This window comes from Chrysochloris asiatica, unplaced genomic scaffold (assembly GCF_000296735.1).
Source record: "Chrysochloris asiatica unplaced genomic scaffold, ChrAsi1.0 scaffold00178, whole genome shotgun sequence".
Taxonomy (NCBI): Eukaryota; Metazoa; Chordata; class Mammalia; order Afrosoricida; family Chrysochloridae; genus Chrysochloris; species Chrysochloris asiatica.
This window is the reverse complement of record NW_006408696.1, coordinates 957,222-968,960: the sequence shown is the minus strand read 5'-3', so window position 1 is coordinate 968,960 and position 11,739 is coordinate 957,222. Positions and strand designations below refer to the sequence as shown.

Here is an 11,739-nt window from a genome sequence, read left to right as displayed (position 1 = left end):
GGCAGCCAACAAACATTAGAAGAAATGCTCACGATCACTAGCCATTAGAGAGATGCAAATCAAAACAACAATGAAATATCATCTCACACCAGCAATAACAGCAAAGATCAAAAAAGTAGAGGACAATAAATGCTGACGAGGATGCAGAGAGACTGGGACCCTCCTACATGGTTGGTGGGATTGCAAAATAGTCCAACCACTCTGGAAAAAGCAATATGGCGCTTCCTCGGAAGATTGGAAATAGAACTACCTTATGATCCAGCAATTCCTCTACTTGATATTTACACACAAGAAATACAAGCCATAACATGAGTAGATATATGCACACCAATATTCATAGCAGCACTATTTACAATAGCAACAAGATGGAGACAGCCTAAGTGCCCATCAATTGAAGAATGGATAAAAAAAACTGTGGTACATACACACAATGGGATACTATGCTACCCTGAAGAACAACAAGGAAGCTACAAGCCACGGTATAACATGGATGAACCTTGAGGATATTATGCTAAGTGTAATTAGTCAGTCACAAAAAGAGACATTCTGCATAGGACCACTACTGTAAAAGACTAAGAAAAAGAACCTACCCTAAAAGGTGGGGGGATTGTATATTATTTGCTGATCACCAGGATATATAGAATGAGAGAAGAGGAGGGAAGGAGGGGAAGACAGGGCACAGGGTAGGGAATAGACACAGGATAACCTGGGTGCTGGAGGGGGCCAAGGGGGGACAATATACAAGGGGGAGGGGAATGGAAGAACAAGGCTGATAGGAGAACAGTTAGGAAGGCTCCCATGGGCTAAGTGGGACAGAGGTAAAAAATGAGGTATGCACAACCTTAGAACAGGGCTCTGAGATACAGGGATTGAGGCATGGTTTGAAGGGGTCAAAAGGGGAATGTCAAGATGCTTGGCTGTCTTCTGAATCTTGGTTTCCCTTGCCTACCATTGTAAAATAGACACTAGAGGGAGGGAGAAAGGAATAGCCAGAAACATCACTACAGAAAGCTTCTAAGTCCGTCTTCATCCTACAACGGATTGGAATACCTTAAAGGGGACTAGAAGTTGCCCAGTGAAAGAGGCTTCCTGTGGAGCCTTTACATTGCATAAGATCTTAAGTGGAAACCAGAACCCCATCCAGAATTGTCTGAGGTAGGAAATTTCCATTGGAAATTTCCACTGGAAAGGATGAGACCAGTCTGGAGCGGCCAGAAGATCAGAAGATAAAAGACCGGCAGGAAAAATCCAAAACAATCACGGCAGTCTGATTGATTACTACAAGAACAAGTAAGCTGTTCACCCAAGAGCCATCAAGGCAAGTGGTCGGGACCCCTCAGAGCAAACTCCCTTCCAAGACTAATACTCAAAGGGAATACATGAGCAAGCAGGTGGTCTGGCTGGTGACCATGTTGATCACCAATAAGGGGAAGAGACGGAAAAAACAACAATGAAGTTGCAAGCTAAATCCGACCACATTCAATAGACCCCTGTGAACCCGGATGGAGACCTGGATAGCCAGCAGTATGGCAAGACCCGGGGACTCCTGGGCCCAGAGGCAGTGACATGGCCACAGGGGACTAGAGTGGAGAGTGAAGCATCCAGCTGAAGTGAAGTGAGTGAAGATGCACAAAAATACCCATACTTGCAGATAGTACCCATTTAACCTAGCTTCGACGGCTGGATGATCAGAACTCAACTATAAGAGGGGGGAAAAAAAAAAAGAGTAACCTGCTACAATTTGATGAAATTTACCTATACTTATGGATGTAATAGCTCAAAAAAGGGAACAAATCTTTACAACAAATCCTACCCCCTCGGTACACAGGGTTGACAGGGATGGGCAACTTAGACATTGGCTACCCAAAATGGGGAGGCCTATAAATGCAAAAAAGGAGCTCTGGTAGCGTAGTGGTTACGAATCGGGCTGTGAACCTTTAAGGTCAGCGGTTCGAAACTACCAGCCACTCCACGGGAGAAAGATGAGGCTTTCTACTCCCGTAAAGATTTACACCCTCGGAAACCCTGTACAGGGTCGCTATGGGTCAGAACTGACTCAACGGCACTTAACAACAACAAATAAATGCAAAAAGTGGCTGGCTTACAAGCTTTCAAGAGGGAGCCTAGTTCCAGATGCTACAGGGGAAGGTAGAATCTCCACTAAATGATTTCCAATCCATTGGGACCAGGCTGGCAAAAGGAAATGGGGATAAGACTCTTGTGGTACAACAGTGAATAATTGCCATCAGGACTGACAGTGAGGGTAGGAAATATAGAGGTAGATGTGCTGACGGCCGGGTTTGGTTATTTGATGATGCAGGGAGGGAACTGTAATCATTGCAATGAAACGAAATACAATAGGATGAATGAAAAACTGATAGTCTTCCAAGTAAACCTCACAATAAAAACTTATTAGAAAAAAAAAATAGAAAGCTATGGATAACATTGTGAAGAACGGGTATTCCAAAATACTTCATTGGGCTCTTAAGGAACCTGTACATACACCAAAAGGCAGTTGTTAGAACAGAACAAACAAGGGGATAGGGGTGCTTTAAAATCAGGAAGGGTGTGTACCAGTGTTGTATTTTCATATTATTTCATCATACTTACTCAATCTGTATGTTGAGCAAATAACACAGGAAACTGTTATTATATGATAAAGAACGTGGCATCAGGATTGGAGGAAGACTAACAACCTACAACATGTAGATGATAATAACTTGCTTGCTAGAAGCAAAGAGGACTTAAAATACTGATGAAGATCAAAAACTAGAGACTTCAGTATGAATTATATCTCAGTATAAAGAAAACAAAATGCCTAACAACTGGAACAATAAATAAAATCATGATAAAATGAAGAAAAAAATTGACATTATCCAAAATTTCATCTTGCTTGGATCCACAATCAACACTCATGGAATCAGCAGTCAAGAAATCAAATGACATATTACATTAGGCAAATATTCTGTGCAAGACCTCTTGAAAGCGTTCAAGAGCAAAGATACCAGTTTGAGGACTAAGGTGTGCCTGACCCAAGCTATGATATTTTCAATCACTTTCTATGTATGTGAAAGTTGGACCATAGAAGAATTGATGCATTTGAGTTACGGTTTTGGAGAATAATATTAAAGGCCCCATGAATTGTCAGGAGAACAAGCAAATCTGTGTTGGAAGAAGTACAGCCAGAATGCTCCTTAGAAGCCAGGATGGCGAGACTTTGTCTCTCAAACTTCAGACATGGAGGACATCATGTTTGGTAAAGTGGAAGGTCAACAAAAAAGAGGAAGACCCCTAAGAAGATGGATTGCCACAGTAGCAATGGGCCCAAGCACAACTGTGAAGATAGCACGAGACCAAGTAGTGTTTTGTTCTGTTGTGCATAGGTTTGCTGAGTCAGAACCAACTCAACAGCACCTAACTACAGCCACAGCATAGAGCAGCATGTCATCCTGCCAAAAGACGTCACTTAAGAACACTGAGTTCCAGCTTGAAATCACTATAGGCTTCCAGTCCCTCCCCTGCCTTTGTCCCTTGCCTCTCTGTGACGTCACTTGTTCTGGGGGGAAGTCAAAGGGAAAATCATAATCAGGATGCGCAAAATGTCTGTCTGAATGTGTGTGTGTGTGTGTGTGTGTGTGTGTGTGTGTGTGTGTGTAGGAGTGTGACTGGGGCCATACGTCAGAGGCAATCTTTGCCCCAAAGGAAAAGCCCTGGGCAGTGATACCCAGGAAGAGAAGGGGCATAGTCTCACACCCAAATAGGACACTCATTCTCACCTTCTTCATACCCAGGAAGCTGGGATGCCCATAGGCTCCCAGGTGTCATTTCCTGCAGCCCCAAAGAGATGCTGATAAACTATGTCATATTGACTTTACTTAAAGCAAAAGTCACCCTTGCATAAAAATGTTTAAGAAACAGTCAGATGGCCAAACAGCAGAAAGGATCCCTGCTTATGGGGACTGAGTCAGGCAACCATTTACAAAATTCTACGGCTCAAACACCAAAGCTTCTAAGTTTCAATTAAATGTGAAAAGTGTGGACTTCTAGGATTCTTGTCATTCAGTAAGGCTTATCAAGGTCAGGTCTGTGCCAAACCCTGTCCTAGATACTGTGGACCAGAGGGGGTCAAGGCCTGGTTTCTGGCATCACAGAGGCATCTGGGAGCATGGCCAAGGAATCATTTATTTTGTCCAGAGGAGACAAGGAAGAGTAAACAAAGAACAGATTGAAAAACTAAGTAACTCCTGCTTTACAACCTTCCCTATACAGGATCGCTATGAGTTGGAATTGACTCGAGGGCGCTTAACAACAACTATACAACCTTGGACTCCTGGTATGGTGCTGTAGGATAAGTACTGGGCTGTGAACCACGAGGTCAGCAGTTCAAACTCACCAGCTGCTCTCCTTGGAAACCCTATATAGGGTCGCTATGAGTCAGTACTGATTTGACAGCACTTAACAACAATATGGCCTTGGTGGGAGAAAGATGAGGTCTTCTGCTCCGGTGAAGATTTAAATCCTCAGAAACTCTGTACAGGGTCACTAGGAATAAGAATTGATTCTATGGCAGTGGACATATGACCTTAGACAACTCTTGGCAACCTCTCTGAGTCAGTTTTCTCACTTGTAAAATGAGGTTCCTCTGTCCAAAATTCGGTCAACGGTTTTTTTCCAGTTACTGTGGTGCTAGGCACCATGAGCAACAAACGCTCTCACCACATCCTCCACGAGGCATGCGGGAAGTCCTGCACAGGAACTAGCTGTAGTGCCAGAAGTTTTTAAAAACAGTGGAACTGCAGATCAACTTGAAGAACTATGATTGTCAGATGGATAAACACTTCTTGGGTCATAGGGCCTAAGCTCACCCCTCACCCCAAGTTCTGTGTGCCCTTGGGAGCCAGCCAGCCAGCACTGTGATGAAACAAAGACTATGGGTAGCCTTCTCAGTGACATCAAGGTACTCAAGAAACGCAACAAGAATAAGAAACTGGTCAAAACGCAAGCCAAGAAGCCTTTTTGGCAGAGGCCCTTCCTTTCAGAGGAAGTGACATATAATTTAAGACATGACATCAAGAGTTTGACACAGCAGCATGTGCAAAGTCTTACAGAGGCAAAAGAATAGGAGGAACTGGAACTCAGAGGTGAACAGAGAACAAGACAAGGTGGTAAGGTCCACAGGAACTCAGCCATGTCAAGGACAACCTAAGGATTCCAGGCACAGCATAGAGTCCAATGGCATCCCTACCCCACCTTTCATCTGCTCTTCTGCATCAATCCTCCTAACCAAAAATGACTCACCATCCCTGGCTTTCGCTCTAGATGAGCACGTTCTCAACCATCACAAGTAGTTTTTGCCATCACTTCCCAAGAAATGTAGCTTCTCAGGCCAAATTCTGATTCCTCCAGGAAACATCTGGTGAAGTTTCAGTAACCATCAGATAGCTCTGAGTGCCATTATTATCTTGTGGCACTGTAGGATAAGCACTGGACTGCTAACTACAAGGTCAGTAGTTCAAACCCACCAACCACTCTTTGGAAACCCTATTACAGGCTTGCAATGAGGCAGAAATGACTTAACAGCACTTAACAATAGATGAGGACACTAAGGCTCAGAGAGCTAAAACACAGCTACTCTATATCCTTTTCTTTGTACAACTCTCCCTAGTATGTAGAGTTTGGGGAGCCTTGGTGTGGCTAAGCACTCGACCTCAAGGCTGACTGTTCAAACTCACCACCGCTCCTCGGAAACCTTATAACTTAACACGTTTCTTGGCTGTTAGGATTCTGCGTTCCGTGTGCTGGTGCAAGCCCAGAGACTCAAGTGCCATCCATGAGCCCCTCTCTGCACCGCCTCCCCGATCCAACTTCACAGACCAGCCGAAGGACAGGATCCTGGCGCCCCCTAGTGGCCAGAGGCCCAAATCCGAAAGCCTTGGTGGGCGGGAACTAACGATGTACTTAGGGCAGTTTTTCTCCTAAGGCAGCTAGCTGGGGCAGAGGCGGGAATGGGGAAAGGCGGGGAGTCCAAGGTTCCACCCTAAGAAACTTCCTCGTTGGGGTTGCTCCGCTGAGAAGCTAAGTGGCTGCCGACCCCAGAGCCATGGGTTCCGCACGCGACGCCATCCTGGAGGCGCTGGAGAACCTGACGGCTGACGAGCTCAAGAAGTTCAAGATGAAGCTGCAGACGGTAAAGATGCGTGAAGGCTACCGGCGCATCCCACGGGGCACGCTGCAGACTGCGGACGCCATCGACCTCACTGACAAGCTCGTCAGCTTCTATCTAGAGGAGTATGGCGCTGAACTCACGACGTTGGTGCTGTGTGAAATGGGCATGCAGGAGACCGCTGGACAGCTGCAGGAGATCATGCGCCAGAGTGAGTGCCCCACTTCCTCATACAGGGGTCCTGGCCCCTCACCCAGTTTCCCTACTGCCCCAAACATTGTCCCCTTTTGCTTTCTGTTCCTCCTGCCTTCTAAAAACAAAAAAACAGGCAGGAAGGTTTCCCGCCTAGGCTCTGACTCCAGAGACTGGAGGAACTGTGGCAAACGAAAGGAACTCTTGACTCTTTCCTTCCAGGCAGTGGAGGCGCAGCAGCTTCAACAGCCCGTCCAGCCCCATTGCAGACGGCAGCCAACCCAGGTGAGGCCTCCACTTCACCTGCTTGAATTCATCTCCATGCCCTTCTGCACAGCCTGTCTGCTGATGCTGTGCCAGACTTAGGAGAAGGCAAGGTTGACTCAAGCGCCTTCCCACCCACCCAGGTGGCCTGGTGGGAGGGAGACGGAAGATAGTAGTTCTATCTGGAGTCCTGGTGGGATTATCCTTGGGGTTGGAGTTTAGCAGGCAGCCCCCAGCATCTACTCTGCCAGCTCAGTGCTTTGCTTCCTGACCCCCAGGGCTGCACTTTATCGATGAGCACCGGGCAGCCCTCATCTCGAGGGTGACGGCAGTGGGCGGTGTGCTGGACGCCCTACATGGGTCGGTTCTGACTGAGGAGCAGTACCAGGCAGTGCAGGCAGAACCCACCGATATCATGAAGATGAGGAAGCTTTACAGCTTTGCGCCGGCCTGGAACCGAAACTGCAAGGACCTGTTCCTCCAGGCCCTGAAGAATACCCAGCCTTACCTGGTGGAAGACCTGCAGAGATGAGGTGGCCTCCCCAGCAATGGTTCTCCCCCAGGCAGTTACAGCTCACTGATTTTATTACACAATATACGAAAACCCAGCTTGGACTCATGTCTTTCTTTCCAGCCTACAAGCACATGCACAAAGAACGAAGCTCAAATTCCAAAGGCTCCCCCAACCATGCATTTGCCCACCGTTCACTTCCTGCTTCAGTCACCAGGGAGTATTTCCTCCTCATCCACCACGTGGTGGCTCCTTTAGTGCTCCCTGAGAGAGGCACACCTTGAGATGTCAGGTGTTAACTCCTGTGCTCAGGTGTAAAAGTTAAATGGAGGCATGCACCTAGAACCAGAGAGGGTTGGTTGGTCAGGGGCTTTTACAGACTAGTCTACAGAGCTTCTCATCCTTGCTTTTTCCATGGAGAAAACTGAATGACAATAGAAAGGACAAAAGAGGAAAACCCACCAACTGTATCTCTAGGGTTCCTTCTAGCACTGGCTCTGACACTAGGTTTAATTGCTCCTCTGCTTTACCCCATTCCCAAGAGACTGTAGGTTATTGTCCAGAAAAACGTCAACCACAGCAAAAGCAAAACTCAAATGGTTCAAGTTTCAATTTCTTCTAATAAAATTAATTTTTGTCCATTAGGAATTTCTCTAGGTGAAATAGCACTTAAGGGGCAGTTGCAGGCTTCAGACCCTAAGACTACATCCCGAGTGGTTTGCACCCAACCCCTTTCTGGCCTTCAGTGGGATGGTCATGTACAAAGCACTAAGTAGGCACCAAGGAAACACAATGGGACACTTTAGGGTCCAACTATGGGGTTGCAAAGAGCCAGGTTCTGCCATTCAATTGCTGCAAAGCTCCTGTGTACAGCTCACCTAGATCACACAAGAACTAGCAAACACACAGTGCAGACAGGCTGTGCGAAGTGCATGGAGATAAAGCCAGGCAGGTCAAGTGGAGTGTGAAGACCTCATACTCCTTCTGAAGTATAATCTCATTCTGTACAAGGTGACTTAATGGATCACCAGAGCAACAGAAGAAACCAGTGACTTGCTGCAAAGTGGAGCTGCCAAGTGTGGCCACTCACAACAATCTGATCATGAGACTGATCCTGATCCTACATGGGGTTCCGTATCAGTCCTCACACTCGGTATAGCCTGTGGACTCATCTTTCCTCAATCAGCCACCCCATAAAATCTAGTGCTCTTCAGTCCATCCTGAAGTTAACCCTTTTCTCTTAAGTCTTTGAGGTCTCATCATTCAATTCCCTGAGCTGTATTCACTTGTGCTCCACTAGGGCCTATTAAGTGCCGTTGAGTCAGTTCCGACTCATAATGATATTGTGTAAGGTTTCCAAGGTGCAGCTGGTGAGTTTGAACCAGTGACCTTGCAGTTAACAATCCAATATTTATCCTACAGTGCCACACCAGGACTCCTAGCTGTTTCCAAAACCAAAGGTGCTCTTCTGTATTAGTGTAACCAGAAAGTCAAAATGAATCACAGTATCTTTCATAATTTTACTGTTTACTTATAATCTTAGTAGCCTCCATAATGGAGTCCTGGTGTGGTACTACTGTAGGATAAGCACTGGACCACAAGTCAGTTTGAACCATGAGGTTGGTGACTCCATGGCACTTAACGACTTCATAATGCCCAGATACATAGTCGCCTACCTCTTTAGACAAGCAGCTCTGGTAGGGGTGCGAACCTCAAGGTCAGCAGTTTGAAACTACCATGTTGTTCCACAGGAGAAAGATGAGGCTTTCTGCTCCTGCAAAGATTTGCAACCTCGGAAACCCTATACAAGGTCACTAAGAGTCAGAACCAACTCCATGGCACAGAACCACCACCACACCACCTCTTTATAGACTTACAGCCAACTTTTTCCTTTTCAACCTCACTGCCCTATCGGTTTATGCCTAACGACTCACCAGTAACAGGCCTAACTGGTATTCCGACTCTAGTCTACATCCAAGGATCTGTGTGATAAGAACTGTAGCCCATAGGTTGTTGTTGTTATGTGCCATGGAGTCAGTTCCGACTCACAGCGACCCTACACAGGGTTTCCGAGGCTGTAAATCTTTACGGGAGCAGACCACCTCATCTTTCTCCCGTGGAACTGCTGGTAGTTTCGAACTGCTGACCTTGCGGCTTGCAGCCTGATTCGTAACACCACCACGCTACCAGAGCTCCTTGTAGCCCATAGGTAAGGACATGTAATCACTCCTTCCAGTCCAACCCTTTATCAACCTATACTACCTCTTCTCCCCTCATCCTCTTCACATATACCACAACCCTAGCAACACCTACTTGCTCACACCTGGTGCCTTTAAAGCATGCTGCACTGGATTATCTTGAAATCTTATGTGTCCCAGCACACCAGTAGGCATGCCTTCCACTAGGTTCCAATGGTATTTACTTTCCAGAACAAATCACACTACCAAGGGCTATGTCTACATTGTTGTTAAGTGCCTTCAAGTCGGTTCTGACTGATAGCAACCCTGTATAGGGTTTCCGAGGAGCGGCTGGTGAGCTTGAACTGCCGCCTTATGGTTCAAACCAAATTTACAGTCCAGCGTCTTAACCCACAGTGCCACACTCCATATCTACATAGGACCGCCCCATTAGACTAGAGAAAAAAAAAACAGACCTAGCTCTTCAAATCTGCACATCTCACACAAAGTGATCAACAAATGCTTATTATTATGTAGTGTCTAACAGAGTTTTCAAAATAAAACGTCACGAGATGTATGGCATTCTTCAGAACAGCATCTACAAACCACAAGTGTAGGCAGGCCTGAAACAAAGAAGTGGTCCCAAGCAACAACTTCTGTAAGATGAGTATTTTGGGGGAGTAGGGACCTCCTTTGCAGGGGAAAGCTGAGTTTTACTGGACGTCTTCTCAGATCTAAGGAAAAGCACAGTGGTTAAGGGCAGAAGTTCTGCAGTGAAAGAATATAGGACCAAATCCCAGCTCCACCTGTCACCCACTTTGAGACTTTATGTAAAGTGATTACAGGATACAGCTTGCCACCTCATACCAAGTTGTTCACAAGAACATAAAATGTCAGTAATAATCCCTACAATGAAAATTGCTCCTAGCTCCAGTGGTGGACAACAGCATCTGAAACAGACATATGCTGAGCTGACTCCATTATCTTGTCCAAACCTGAAGCACAAACAAGAGAGACTTTCGGCTAGATGGCAGACTAGGCAGATGCAATAAAGACCCTCTACCCCAGTGCTACAAGACACCAAATTAAACAGACACAGATGAAAACCCTAGAACTTCAGAGGAAAGGTTAGAGAAGTGAGCATGGAGCATGGAGTCAGGCTAGCTCAGCTCAAGACCTAAAGAAACCAGAGCCACCAGACCAGCATTGTTCTGTGAGTGCTGTTAAGTCGATTCTGACCCATAGTGACCCTACATAGGGTTTCCAAGAAGTGGCTGGTGAGCTTGAACCGCCAACCCGAAGTTCAAACTGACTTTGCAGTCCAGTGCATTAACCCATAGTGCCACAGAAGAAACCCTTATCAATCACCCTGGCCCCAGCTGCCACATGGTCCATCAAGGGCCTTTTCAAACAACTTCCAGATTGTATACCCAGAACAGACATAAGCCCTAGGTCTAGAGGGACTCCATCCTAGGACCAGAATCCTAGTCACATACCTTCTACATCTACCACGGGAGCTCCTTGGCTGGCAGGAGCACCCCATTTTCTCCTCAGTCCAACAGCTACACTTGGTTTACGTTTACTGCCCTTTCTTTGTTTCTATTTATTCTTCCTTTTCTTTCCATTCCCTTCCATTTTATCCTTTCCATCTGTTTTTGTTTCTCCTTTTCTTTTCAACTTTTACTGCTCTCTTCTACTCACCTTCCCTCTCCCTGGTTTTTCTTCCTTTTTCTTCTTTTATTTTTCCTATTCTATAGTGCTATTTTCCTGTTCTTTTTAATTACTATGTGGTTTCCTTCTGGTTACTGTTTTTTTATTTTCTCTTTCATTATTGACTACTTATTCTGTTTTGCTTTCGTGTGGGGGGTTGGAGTTAGGTAGGGGTAGTTCTCTTTCCCACCCAATAGGAGACAGCATACAGCCATGCTCATACAGTCCAGACACAAGTATACCCTCTGCAGCTTCACCCACTGGGCAAGAGCCAATACCAACTCCTATACCAGCTCCTGTACCACCTGACCAAAGATAGACTGCAGCCAACACCAGCCAAACCCACCCTAAACTGAAGTGTAAAGAGAACAATGCCAACACTTGCATTCTCTACACCCACAGGAGACAGTTGGTGAGAGCCCAAGAACAAAGAACATACAATCACCAATTAAATAAAAATACAACAGCCCCATAATGTCCCGGAGACATTAGCTCACATGAAAAAACAAAAGAGAATGGCTCAAACATATGACCAAGATGCACAGCCAGAAATTGTTTCTAAGGAAGAAAAGGTAATGGAATTAACTGTAAAAGAATATGTAGATACCTTTAGAGGATTGAAACACAGATCAAGGAAAGCAAGTAGAATACAGAAGGAAAAAAAAAACAGAAGAATTCAGGAAAACACTATAAGAACAGACAAAATAAATACAATTTCAAAA

At 45.7% G+C, this 11,739-nt stretch overlaps 1 protein-coding gene across 2 annotated transcripts; it reads left to right on the top strand.

Moving 5' to 3' along the window:
• Positions 1-6,100: 6,100 nt before the first annotated feature.
• Positions 6,101-7,151, top strand: PYCARD (PYD and CARD domain containing). Of its 2 annotated transcripts, XM_006871933.1 has the most exons (3): positions 6,101-6,401; positions 6,614-6,640; positions 6,898-7,151. In XM_006871933.1, the coding sequence occupies exons 1-3, from the start codon at positions 6,101-6,103 to the stop codon at positions 7,149-7,151; spliced, it is 582 nt and encodes a 193-aa protein (XP_006871995.1). The 2 variants fall into 2 exon arrangements, with proteins under 2 accessions (XP_006871995.1, XP_006871996.1); XM_006871934.1 differs by lacking the exon at positions 6,614-6,640 and having other exon boundaries at positions 6,101-6,374.
• The last annotated feature ends 4,588 nt before the right edge of the window (positions 7,152-11,739 follow it).

What these genes read in the sequence shown, in the direction of transcription:
- PYCARD (XM_006871933.1), top strand. Translation starts at nt 6,101, where the DNA reads ATGGGTTCCGCACGCGACGCCATCCTGGAGGCGCTGGAGAACCTGACG. An exon ending in CCCCACTTCCTCATACAGGG is followed by an intron (nt 6,402 to 6,613) that starts GTCCTGGCCCCT and finishes CAGCCCGTCCAG; the next exon opens with CCCCATTGCAGACGGCAGCC. An exon ending in GCAGACGGCAGCCAACCCAG is followed by an intron (nt 6,641 to 6,897) that starts GTGAGGCCTCCA and finishes CCTGACCCCCAG; the next exon opens with GGCTGCACTTTATCGATGAG.